The 13,488-nt window shown below is 39.5% G+C and overlaps 1 protein-coding gene and 1 non-coding gene across 2 annotated transcripts; one reads left to right on the forward strand and one right to left on the reverse strand.

Moving 5' to 3' along the window:
• Positions 1 to 416: 416 nt before the first annotated feature.
• Positions 417 to 13,077, reverse strand: LOC145493421 (queuine tRNA-ribosyltransferase accessory subunit 2-like). Its single transcript, XM_081472891.1, has 11 exons — positions 11,608 to 13,077; positions 10,338 to 10,410; positions 8,539 to 8,643; positions 5,253 to 5,423; positions 4,878 to 4,977; positions 4,246 to 4,310; positions 3,779 to 3,830; positions 3,367 to 3,415; positions 2,048 to 2,266; positions 1,759 to 1,884; positions 417 to 887 (listed from the first exon to the last, which is right to left on the reverse strand). Exons 1-11 carry the CDS (start codon positions 11,793 to 11,795, stop codon positions 779 to 781), a joined length of 1,257 nt encoding a protein of 418 aa, XP_081329017.1. The 5' UTR covers positions 11,796 to 13,077; the 3' UTR covers positions 417 to 778.
• Positions 12,132 to 12,204, forward strand: Trnar-ucg (transfer RNA arginine (anticodon UCG)). The gene has a single exon. It is a non-coding gene; the product is annotated as a tRNA-Arg (tRNA).
• Positions 13,078 to 13,488: the final 411 nt, after the last annotated feature.

The raw sequence follows: 13,488 nt of genomic DNA on the forward strand, positions 1-13,488 counted from the left end.
GACGGACCAGTAATCTCCGTGATGCGTGTTACGCAACACAGGATCTTCACAGATGGTGACAGGTTTTTTTTTTTACATCAAGCTCTTTATGCGATTGCCTTTACCCATGTCTAAAGCCGACATTAGTCAGGTCAGATCAAAATGCCATGAACCAATAGACCTTTCCCGCATTTCAACAAACAATGGCACCGCGTCGAGGTCAGGGTGGACAAAAATACAGCAAATGTTTGAAAATGTTCACCCCAACCTCAGTCCGGAGCTATTGTTCGTACGCACGGAAGTGGAATGCGGGAAAGGTCTATTATTAAAATTTTTGAAGAGAAATTAAATATTTTTACAACAATGAGCAACAATGTATTGCTCTAAACGTGCCTTTGCAGTTGTAGTTTGTAACGTGCTGTATGCTGATGGTGAGGAAGAAAATGAACAAATTCAGAGCTCTTATTTTTTTATTTCAAGACAGAAAATTTATCAATAAATCATTAAAGAAATTTGATCAATGTTTCTCTTGTGTTTACAACCCCTTCTCTTGGACTAATCGGGAGTGGCCTCCATTTTGAGTCAGAAGGACCGCAAAAACGAAACGGAGGAGTTTAGGCCAGCTTTGCGTTTTAGTGTGGACGGAAGACATTTCCATAATGAGGAGATTTTCATGCCCGAGTTTTCCACAAAGATAAATCTAAAATGACCGGTGATTGTTGCGTGCTGGTCGTATCTTGGGTTACAAAATCTGTTACTAAGAGATAATTTAACGGAGAGAGGTTGTAGGCTCGTTCTGTTAAAGAGGATGGCTTTCTAAGAAATCCCTTTTAAATTCGTCAAAGTTATCCTCTTCGATTGACGATCGAATCCGCGCGAAAAACTGAGAGTATTCGTGTAAATTATGTCTGAAAAATAAAACAAAAACTGAAGTTAGCACACGTCTATAAGGAGAAAATGCGGTTATAAATCAATTGAGTGGATTGTTTACAACCTCTCTAGGTCATGAATGAGTAATATATTACTAAGTGAAACTGTTTAGAAGTTCCCTTGGCTCAATAGCTTTCATTTGATTGATCACACAACGAGACCGACCGAAAGAGAATTGGCGCAGAAGCCTATACATGGAAAGAACAGCACTAGGTTGTAAGTCGAGGAGCGAGGCAAAGTAGTTGCAAGTGACACAGTTGTGGCCCATTTACCCCTTGGGGGCAAAGGCTTAGTTACGTCAAATGGCTCAAAGATAGTCTCACATGAGAACTAAACCAGTGGTTTATGAACTTTAAGTGGATGGATTCAAGGTTTGACTCCGGCAGCATAACGGTTACTGTAGCAAGCGTTCCCGTGCGAACGAAAGAACACTTCGCTGGATTTTCAAATTATCCGTCGATTTTCTGCTCTCGCCCCAATTTTCGCCAAACCAGTAAGCAAGAAACTCTTCGTTCGTAGAGGAACTTGCTACGCTCGCTTGCCGCGCAGGCTACCAAAAACTCGCGTGATCATTTACGTATGGCATCTCGAATTGGGTATTTTCTGATTTCCCGTATAATTAACAACCAATCAGAGACCCCACACGCACCTCCGTAAAGCTTCATTCTAAGAAAAGGATTTTTCGTGTCCAATCTCAATGCGTAAGTACTTTGTCAACTCAGCCTACCCTGTCATGCAACCTTTGTGTTCTCGAGGGCAGGGTTCATCAAATCTAGTCCACGATTTTCGAGTCTAAGACATCTTATATCAAATGGTAGTAATGTACTGGAGTTGAGCTAACTAACTTACGTCATCAGAAGAACTTTAGCTAGCATTTCCTTGGTGACAAGTAGATGATGAACATACGCCCGCGTATGATTTGTACAGCAGTAACATGTGCAGGTACTAAAAAGTGGAGTGAAGTCTGAACTATACCTGAATGAAACAGACAAAACCAAATACAGAATTTAAACGTTACTTGTATCGAGAGAAAATAAAAGTAACTAAGATTAAAAATATAAAGAACGGAAGTTAATAATAAGAATTTAAAAAGGAAGAAAGATGGTTAAGACTGGGACTTAATTCTTGTAACCCTTACCTAGGATGGTTAAGATTCATTTCGTATAATGTTCCTTCATCCGGGAGCTCTTTGTTATGTGTACTATTTGACAGTTTGTTCAAACTGTTCTCTGAACTTTTCTGCTCCGAGTTTAACGCCTCTGGAGTAGAAGGGGAGTAGTTAAGCTCAGGTTTAAGTCTTTTTCTGCTCCAGTTTATGTCCAGTGCACAACCACGATCGGTTACTTGGTAAGGATAAGTACAAAACATTAAGGAACATTGACCAAGTACAAGAAAACATGCCAAAGTGAAACATCTTGACTATGGCTCGTGGTCCATTAGCAAACTTTTCCAGTGGATTTTTTTCGCTGCCATCATTCGGGTCGTCATACAACACACAGAGAAGCGTTACTTGAAGCGGCATAATGTAACGCTTCTCAGAGGGTTATGTAGCGGTGCAAATAATGGCTGCGAAAGAAAGAAACCGATAGCTCTACGCTTTGAAACACCGCTTTCAATCGTCCACCAGCTTAGTGCCACGTCTGCCTTGCGCTATTACCGCAGGTAGTTTTGAATTGTACAACACAAGTGAAAGAAATTATACCCTTTTCATTCTCTTGTGCTTGTGTTTCAATTGTTTCACAAGGGTTCAGTTGTTCGCAACATTTTTAGTCCAAGTGTAACGCAAGCAGACAGGTCTCATCTGTCATCATGGAAAACGGATATCCAATGCGCCTGATATTTGCACGTTCCCGGGGGGGACTTCCATATAAAAAGGACGGCGATGCTCGCCTGAAATTTTGAAAAAATCCCTGAGAGGTGCAAAGATCATGTTTTGTGGGCGTGACATAAATTTTTTCCCCTAAGAGGCACCAATTCTAACACAGCACATTAACTGACACTTTCATAGTTTTTAGTAGCGATAAAGAGGATTGCTTCGAATACCATCTACTTATAAAGTTGATTGTCTAATATCTCCTGTCATTTTTTCGGCTCAATACCGTAAAAGGTACTGCAAAAGCTCCAGCTGTGGAGCTTTTGAGCCTTAACACCCTAAAATGTGCCAAAACCGCTTTTTTTAACGCCTAAAACGTACGACAGGCACCCCCATCCCTTTTATATTTGGGAGTCCCCCCGGTGCATTATGTGGCATGCATTGTCTCTAGGCAGGGAGATCTCTTCTCTTTCTTCAGTGAGCTTTTGCACCTGTGTTTGCTTTACAAACGTAAATCGGAGCGCTCTAAAGAATTGTGTGACAAAAAAAGCGTGTTTCCAGGTTATAATTGCATTCACAGGGTTAGAAATCTTCACCAGAAAGACAGAATGATTTGCCAGTGAAAGTATAAAATTAAAGGATATGATGAATCAAAGATGTCAATTCCACATTCCACAGCTGAAACTACCTCTTCTGAAAAAGACAAACGAATCAAAAGCAGCTATAAGGCCAATGATAAATTAATAACAATCTCAGTTCACCGCCTGCAAACATGGAAACAGCAAGTCTTTCATCTTCCCGCCATCCAGAAGGGCAGGAAGATGAGAGACCCTGGAAACGAGGTTGACTAAGCAGTTACATTTTAAGACATTTCAACTAGAGTCAGTTGACATCTATTAAGTCAAATTGCAGGCACATTTCAGGAAAAAGAAGTTGCAACACATTTCTTCAAATAACTTATCAATACTTCAATTCAATGACAAATTTAAGGCTCTAATGTTTCATGTACAAAGTATCTCGCTCTAAGCACTGGACAGCAATTTAATGTAAGCTTACCTGGACTTCCTATTCCATGGATGAAGCGTGGTTTATCATCCGGAAGTAAATCCTGACATTAAAATAATCCAGGTTCTGTTAAACTACTGACCTAAGTAACATATCTGTTTAAAGCAATTGTCTTTACTAATAACTTTGACATTTAGCTGAGCTCAATAACTGTTTTTTAATATAAAACTAGTGCAATATGATCTAACCATACATAGTAAATAAACTGGTTAGCCAACTTGGCAACAAATCAAAGGAATATCACATTGTATGCTGAGAGGAATGTAGCTGTAACGTTTTGTACACCTGGCGGGCCTATGGTGTTTACAGTTTAAACAATAGAAATTAGCGAAAAGTGAAATCCAGATTCTCGAAATGAATACATAATTTGCATAAATTCATTTTTGAGATGACATCAAGCAAAAGTCTGCAAATGGTCACCACACTCAACACAATTCTTTAGAATTATTTACACTGACCACTGTTTTCTGCAAGAGACTACACCAGTTACGTGTACTGGAGCTGAATCCCTCAAGAACAAACCCTGCAAAGGCAAAGCATCATCATCTTAGTTAAACGGTCCAACCATGTGTTGATCAAACTCTAAAGGTAAAGAAACTTGTGACATTTGTGAACAGTTGGGAAGATATGCTCTCCAGATTACTGAATATGTTAACCCAAGCAGAGAATAACTACACAGTACCATTCCATGAAATTCACACATTTCAAAATTCTCAAGTTTTATATTAAAAACCCCTGTGAGCAAGACTTACTAATTCACCTTTTAAGAAAGAACTATACCCGAGTGGAGCTCTCTTCCTGCAGAAGTGATATACCAACTAAGTGCTGCGGCATTTAGGGCCAGTCTCGTCTCGCTTTTTTTTTTTTATCTCAATAGCGATTTAGTTACATTTACACCCTATGTTTTTCTCTTTTACATCTGCGGTGGTGGGTAAATCCCTTTGCAGATTACATAATGATATAGATGTAGATGAGCAGGAGTAGGTCTGTCACAATTTTCTTTTGTTAAACAATAAGTCCAAAATAGATTGAGATCTGATTGTATTGATTAAAAAAATGTACCTGGCAATGTTTTGTTTTTGTTCAGTACCTGCAACTGGTCTCTGTGAGGTTTCTTTAGCAGAGCGTATTCTCTCTTTTTCTGAATTAGATCCTTCAATTACTCCAAGCATATTACATGATGTCAGGGACTGAAATTGTAAAAAAGAGATTAAAAAATATCTTTTTTAAGTCACTATATTTTAGGCTGCATTTGAAACCCATCTGCTATCAACTTTTACTTGATCATAAAAATTAACCTCTATTTTAAAAACTAGACTACAAGAAATGAAAACTGGGCAGGCTCAATCTCACTTTAATGTCTTTCACAAACAAAATGTGGAAAGCAAAACAAATAAATGCCACGTACACATAGTTTTGAAATAATTTAAACTGAAAACTGCAGCATGGCCTGCCACTTACCAACCTTATTGCGTCCTCTTTCTTCAATGAATTTATCAAGAAACTTCAAAGTCCGATCAACGGATTTACGAATTCTTTTTTCAGTCTGTCCAGAAGCAGGGGTTGTATCACAAAGACATTGAACAATATCAGGCTTGAATACCTCAAGCACTGTTATGAACAGATTCACATCTATCTGAGAATTGAAAGAAAGTTTTGTTAGAACTTCAAGATAAAAATAATTTACCTGAAGACAGATCAAACTTGTGAACAATTTCTCAGGAAATTTGCCTGTTAACAACATAGGCATGCAATGTGTCCAAAGAGCTATGAAGCTGTTAGAATAGCTCTTTTCACACACAGCAGATCTATGATGCTAGACAGTCAAGAATAACTACTTAACTTATTAACTGAGAAGGTCTTTATGGGAAAATCTCAAACCAAGATCTTGCCATATTGACCGAGCAATAGCGAGGTCAATATGGCAAGGCCAAGGTTTGAGATTTTTCTGTAAAGACCGAACATTCAAGGTTAATAAGTTGTTTCTTATTCGAGGTTAATAAGTTGTTTCTTATATGGTTTTTTTGCTTTGTTTTTGCAAGACCATAACTGGCCCGTGGGCATTACTGGAAAATAATGCCATAGAATTAGCCAATCAGAGCATGGGATATATCAGCTACAAACACAAGCCATATAATAATAATGATATTTATTAATTTGTGGTCTTCACTATCAGTATTTTCTCTTTGCCTTGTAATTTATTGTGTTAACCATTTTGAGTCCCTTCCATTGGTGGTCAATCAGTAGAACTATTCTCTCCAACACTTTTCCTGCATTTCCTAGAATTTACCTAAGGAAAATTTATTTTAATTTATATTTGGCACTTTTTTCTATTAAAGTGCCTATGAACTGAAAAATAATTGCTGCCTATTAGAAAGGCTTTTCAAAATACAGAAGAATAGCATTTTCCATTTTTGAATATCTTTTTTCATTTTAGAGATATACTGAGGTTTTGTATTATGCAAATTAGGAAAGTGATGGCGTCATCAGTTGTGCAGCTAAAACAGTAAAATATTGAATAAAGAGTATCGTTAGAAATATTGGAATGGTGTTCTTCAAACATGGCACCAGGAATAAACATCACAAATGAAATAAAATGACCACCTGTAATGCTGTTGCCATGGCAACTCTCTTGGCTCCAGTTCTTTTCAGTCAAAAACCAAATATCTCCATTTGGAACCCTTTAAGATAAGACAGAGGATCCTACTCGGAACACACATGGTTCCCATATTGTCTTAACCCATTGACTCGACCTGGAGCTTTTTGCCAAAAATGCAATTTTTGGACATTTTGGAGATTTTCAGGCTGGATATGGGCCAAATTAGCTCCAATCTACTCAAAAAGGCATTTGCAACATGACAGCATGCCTTTCTTTCCACTAGCATTGCATTTTAGGACATTTTTGCTCGGGCACGTGTAGAAATCAAAATTTTGAGGCTTTATTCGATATATTTTTTTTTTTCGCCTTTTCTTTTTCTCCTTTTCTTTTCTTTTTGCTGCAGTAAATGACCTTCTACTAGGCTTGCTTCCAGACTAAAACATTCTGAGAAAGCATCATCGAGACGGGCAATTTTTGCCATGGAGTAGCCACGTGTAGTGGCAGGAAATTTTCTCTGAGTTTTTCACTTGACTAGCATTGAGCATTTTTGTGCCTTTCTCAGGCTCCATTGGGCCGATCACTCTGGTCTGGGTATCACTGGAAAGATATTTTCCTCCTGCAGAAGTTGAGCAAAGATGATGCCAATTTTGGTCAAAGGTGATGACGTCAGAAGTGGAAGGCTCATCATGGCCAGTTACGGCCAGCACAGGAGTCAATGGGTTAACTCTCCTCATTACATTGCTGGGAGTAGATGATCCTTACTCAGGACAAAAACTGGGAATTTCAGTTTTAATTAAGACAAGACCAGCGACATAGCTGTTGCAATGGCAACAGCACAACAGGTGTTATTTCGTTTCTTTGGTGATGTGCATTTCTGGTGCCAAGGTTGAAATACACCGCTCCAATAGGGGGATTCATGTTGACGTCATTGTTTACATTTTTGCTCATTTGCACACACCTTTGCATACAGAAGGAAACATGTTAGATATGAATTGACTCCAGGCACCTAAAGAGCTAGTGAAAATTAATACAAGGTGAAATTTTTAGCTCTTTGGGTGTAATATTCAAGGAGATATTATCTTTCAAAAACTGCAAAATTTCTGGGTTGCAAAAGCGCTACTGAGCTCATGCATTCTTTGTAAAATTTTGAGTTTTTAAACCCGTGCTGCACAAAAAGTATTCAATACATCAGGCTCATATTCTTCAGCAGAGTTTTGCAACTAATTCGAGTATTTCCCCTGATGAATAAAGTAGCCTTATGGATCTTGCCTTAAGAGTACTTTTCCACCAATTCCAAACAATAAAATTTCGACTGGATAAAGACTGAGCTATCTGTCACAACTGGAACTAATCAACAAATGCAATCAAAATGTAGCTGTTCCCACAGTTATCATCCCAAAGCCAAGTCGTGTTAATAAACAAGGACAATTCCCTCAGATTGCGATAAATGCTGCTGTCGAAGCGTTTAAATTTGCCAAAAACTAACGCGGAGAGCACATAATAGCAAGGCATACGGCGACTGAATGGAAAGAAGTCAAGAAAAGATCCATCGGAAAGACGAGCTCACGTGGCCTGCTCACATACTCACATGTTCTCCACATCTCTTATCACGTCTTATTAAACGGTACCAGTTTACTGGCCGTGACATGTCCCAGCAAAAATCAAGTGGGGTGGCCATTTTGGTGTCCTTACAGGATTGTAGTTTTTTTCGGCCTAGAACCGTGCACAGGGAGACCAACTCTGAAAAGCCACAGGTCAAAATAAGGTTTGCGTTCCACTTCGTTGAACGCAACTAGTCAACCCTTTAAAAGGAAAGCAGTGTAGTATGTGTGTTGGGGTTCAATTTTACCCTGGCTTAGTACAATTTATTTGGTGTTCTCCTTTGTTCTGGTGTATGCCAATATAATTATGACTATGAATACATTTTACCACAACATATGTGCACCCCAATAAGCTATCTAGTCCCCCTTCACACTCTCCCAGCAGTAGGATGAGAACAGGCTTTGCCTTCATTTTTATGACTAAACAGAAGAATTAGAATTTACTGGCTCTTCCTTTCAGTTTAACCATGTTTCTTCAGACAAGGCTTACAAGCCATACACTGGACACAAATCTACAAATACTCAATATTTTTTTTTATTATAGTCATCACCTTTTTTCGTCCACCTGGAGTCCACACAGACACAGACTTCGCTTCATTGTACCCCTCACGCGTCTCTTGAATTGGATCTTGTATTGATAAGTAGGAAATGAAACCCTAAAAACAGACGAAAAATTTGGCTCTGGTTCTGGTCCTGGTAATGGCAATGGCAATTCACATGTAAATAGTGCAAATTCCATTGTATGTGTTCAGATGTGTTTTATTTAAGAAATAGAAAACATGTACCATGTTTCTATCAAGTTAAAGAAACATGAGTGAAGGTTTGGGAGAATGCGAAATGCTGTGGGAACACCAGCTGACAGGTGAGTGTTTCCATAGCTTTTTCAAGTTCTCCCAAACTTTCACTCGTGTTTCTATTAAGCAATTAGATTATGAGCTCAAGATAATTTTCTATTGCGTGATACTTGATGAGGTCGCAGCCCGAGTCAACTACAATGCATAGGAATCGAGAATGAATAATCTAATTGTTTTAGTATAAATCTACTAGTCTATCAAAACTTTATCTAAATCCTCTTCACAGACACTTTGAAAACGCAAAGAAGCGGCTGCCAGTTCGTTCACAAGCGCACACTGGCAGCTACACTACTCACTATCTATCACAGAATAGATAGTGAGTAGTGTAACCAATCAGTGAACGGCATTTGTGATAGAACGCTAGCAGATTTATACTAAAACTCAATAGAATCACGGTACATGTTTTCCATTTCTTCTAGAAAATTCCATGCCAAAAAAAGAAACAACTTGTTTTCTTTGATCACCAAAATGTAAATTCTTTTTTCCATTACATGAACAGCTTGTGGTAGTTCTGTGTTTCTATCAGGTTTTAGTATAAATCTACTAGTGTTTTATGACGAATGCTGTTCTCTGATTGGCTACACTACTCACTATCTATCCTGTGATAGATAGTGAGTAGCGTAGCAGTGTTTGGTTTTGTAACAAAATCACGACCGTTTCTTTGCATTTTCAAGGTGTCTCACTCTGTGAGGAGGATATAGATAGAGTCTTGAACAACAAGTAGATTTATACTTAAACAATTAGATTATTTGCTCTCAATTTCTATGCATGATAGCTGACTTGGGCTGTGCCCTCGTCAACTATCACGCAATAGAAATCAAGAACAAATCTGATAGAAAAAGGGTTTTAAACCAATCAGCATGCATATCTTCTTTGGGCTCTTCTCTAAAGGACATGTACAACTGAGAATGAAAATAGAGGTCAACAGAAGTGATACATCTGACAGCTTCTTTCAGTTCATATTGTTGTCATCTTTACCTATCTAGCCCAAATGTCAATTAAGCATGAAAAGCCAGACCACTAACATCAAGGATGTGTTACCCTACTCTTTTCAAACTTTAGTGTGGGGGCTCTTTACTTTCCCCAAGTGCTGGGTTTAGACAAGGGTACCAGCTTAATGCCCCCTTCCAGAGATGTAATCATTTGGGCTGAGACAATTTTCTTTAGGAACATAATACTTTCACTTCTAAATCAAGCACCCTACCAAATATATTTAAGCTAATGCACTGTAAAATTGTTCAGTTCCAGAAAATATCCATACTCCCCCCACAGAAGGGATTGGAATTTCCTGGGGGGTGGGGGTTCTGTAAGATTAAAAAATGTAAAGAAATGTATGAAGCTCAATCGGAATTTCCAGAGGGGTGGGAGACAGATAAATTCCCTTCCGTGGGGGAGGTATAAAAATTTAGCTTTCCAGGAATATTCCAGAGTTTCTGGTTCAAGCACATGTCCAAGGCTATCACAACATCAAGAAATTGTCCTTGATAATAAATTACCTCAAGCCCCAAGAATTGTTTTATCCCATCATAGTTGGACTGACTAATAACATCAGTCCCTGGCTGATCAATTCTGAAAAATTAATCAATTCAGTAACCATTGAGACAGGTTATTCATGTTAGTTTGTGCAGAAGTAGTGAATGTTTGTACATTAAGTGTAACTGTAGTTGTCAGACCACGAACAGAAAACTTTATGGCACTGTGTGGTACATTGTGAACTGAAATGTAGCCTGTAGAACAGGTGGTTCATAGAGGCACAAAGGTTCATAGAGGCAAGAATGATTCAAAAAGAAACATTTTGTAAGCTTTCTGCAGAAAGCACAAGTAAAGGTTGGTTTGTCCTTGTTATGATTGAAATGGATATTATGTCAGTCAGTGTACTATGACTGCACATCACAGTTAACCCTAACCTAACTCATAGTCCACTCACAGAACTCCTGTTTTCTATACAATCATCAAGTGTGTTAGCAGAATAAAAACTATGGGGGATCAAATGAGCACTAATGCAATGGGTGGGGGTTGAGTAACCAAAAAAGGGACAGACAGTCTATGGACTTCATGCTCTTCTTAGCCAGCAAAATATGTCAAGGTTTGCTACCAACATAAGTCTGTATACAAGCCAAGTGGCCCATCAGGATGGCGCTTAGCTCTGTTTTCTGTAGCATGAAGTGACTAGGAGTACTTCTACTCACCCCTGGATGGGATGCTAATCCATCGCAGGGATACCCCACCATTAAATTTACTGGTACCCATATTTTATTATACACCTAGGTGGAGAGAGGCACTGTGAGAGTGAAGTGCTCTGCCCAAGAACACAACACAGTAACGTGGCCAAGGCTCAAACCCGGACCGCTCGATCTTGATCCAAAGGCAAACACACTAACCGCGAGGCCACCGCACCTCCACAGCGTGATTTTATTTAAATTATTTTCTACACGTAGCTTTTAGAGTAATTTTTGAAGCATTCTCATACATTGTCTTATAAACGGCTAAAATTTTAACGCAATCGCCAACAGCATAATGTCACATATTAATCGTATTCAATGTCTAGGCCGCCTGTGTGCTAACGTGCCTCATATCAACTTAAAGATCAAAGCTGACCACGCTGGCCTCTTTATCAACATGACCACCTCAAACGTCACTTTTTAGGTAAACTTGCTATCACAACAGACCAGCAATCTTTGTACAAAGATTACTACTCCAAAAATAACAATTTGCGTGTTTATTAGATGAAAAACAAAATAACTTCATAAATAGCTAAATACTCACATGGTTTGAAGAGACAAATGGACCGCAGGTGGAAGATTCTTGATCGAACGCAAAACATCCGAGGTAAGATGCGGGATGGCACCTCCTCGAGTATACAGTGTACAGCTAGGAGTCTGGACTTCGAGACTACCCAATCTAAGAACGCCTATGCGGCAGCGTCTAAGCTTTTTGCGAATAGTAAAGTTCATTGTTCACAGCTTTTCGACATCTGATCAGAAGGATTCCGGGACTGCAGAGAATGGTATGTCATGTAATTCGTGCATTCTATACTGATTGTAAAGGACATGACAGTAGACGTCCTAAATTACCAGCTGACGGAAGATCAAACTACAATAGCATTAGATCTCTTTACGAATGGAAAACAGAAAGGCTAGACTGAAGAATTAAACGAAGTAAACCAGATTTTAATTTCAAAGGACACATTACAATAGAGTTACTCGAAACCTATATCGAATTTTTACCGCTGACCATAAATTTTATTAATTTGTTTAAATAACCTTGTAATCTGCAATCTTTTAGGCAACGGCCGCGTGGCCTAATGGATAAGGCGTCCGACTTCGGATCGGAAGATTGCGGGTTCGACTCCCGTCGTGGTCGACTTTTTTATTTCTTTAAGAAAGTTCCATTTTTTGTCCTTTTATCGTTTCCTATGTGTCTTAGCATTCCACTTTACATATAAGAAATAAAATATTATATCGCATGTAACTCATCATCTATTCCTTCCTGAAACGCGCCAGGAAACCAAAATTTGCTTTAGCATTTTATGTTATATGAAATAAAGCGTAAATGTAAGAGTAGCCTGCGTAGCAAGCGTTCCCGCACGCCGAGTAGCCTGCAGAACAGGCGTTATTTTTTTGCGTATTTTAGGCGAACAGAGGCGAAAGCGAGGCGAGCGCGAAGCGCGAGCCTCTGTTCGCCTAAAATACGTAAAAAAATTACGCCTGTTCTACAGGTTATAGGAGGAGCTTTTCCTTATTCTGGCCGAGCGTAAATTTGAGCGAGGGCAAATACTCGACGAAGCAGAGACCACTCCCTGCTTCGTCGAATTTTTGCTCTCGGTCAGAAAGGGAACGCTTGCTGCACTGGCTAATAACAAAGTACCATTCAAAGTAGTAAGTTTGTAGCATCCCGCGTGATTTCCACAAGTGATATGATTAGCTTTACTCCCTCTCCATGCGGTACATGCAAACTCGCCCGTGTACTCGCCTCCAAGCGGACATCAACGCAAGTCCATTTTGTCGTTGCCATGAAGGTATGTTTTCTGCTTCGAGTACTTAGCACAATACGTCAAGATGATGGCGAGTTCTCGCAAGCGTGACGGCGTAAAATTGAGCGAAATCAAAAAGGGGTGGAAATGGCTTTGACAGGGCTTTGAACAAATTACCCAAGTCTGAACTTCACACGCACGTCAGGACCGTCCAGTTCTGGGCCCCATGTCACACAACGCTACTCTCACGGCAGTGCCCCGCTGAATGCTGGGGGGGGGGGGGGCATGCTGGATAAGACGATGAGCCGCCCCTAGCTTAAACTCGTTATTTACTGCGCCTCTCAATAACATGCGGACTCTAAAATTCAAAGCTCAGCCGACAAATGCGTTTTTCGCTACCGTCAATCAAAAATGTTCGGCAGCTCCTCGCAGCTTCCGACTACGTTGGCTGAACTGTGCTCAACGATTTGATTTGATTACAGCGCGCTCGGCAGTACTCGGAAGCTGCCAGGAGCCGCCGATCATTTGATTGACAGTAGCGAGAAACGTATTTGTCGGTTGAGCTTTGAATTTTGAAGTCCGCATGTTATTGAAAGGCGCAGTAAACAGGTTATTCTAAAGAAACTGGGAAAACTTAGCGCAGTTCAAATCCACTGGTAAGGTTTGCCACCAGA

Source organism: Orbicella franksi, chromosome 1 (genome assembly GCF_964199315.1).
Source record: "Orbicella franksi chromosome 1, jaOrbFran1.1, whole genome shotgun sequence".
In the NCBI taxonomy this organism is placed as follows: Eukaryota; Metazoa; Cnidaria; class Anthozoa; order Scleractinia; family Merulinidae; genus Orbicella; species Orbicella franksi.

What these genes read in the sequence shown, in the direction of transcription:
- LOC145493421 (XM_081472891.1), bottom strand. Translation starts at nt 11,795, where the DNA reads ATGAACTTTACTATTCGCAAAAAGCTTAGACGCTGCCGCATAGGCGTT. An exon ending in CTCCAGGTGGACGAAAAAAG is followed by an intron (nt 5,424 to 8,538) that starts GTGATGACTATA and finishes TTCAATTCTCAG; the next exon opens with ATAGATGTGAATCTGTTCAT. An exon ending in GTCTCTTGCAGAAAACAGTG is followed by an intron (nt 3,831 to 4,245) that starts GTCAGTGTAAAT and finishes TTTTAATGTCAG; the next exon opens with GATTTACTTCCGGATGATAA.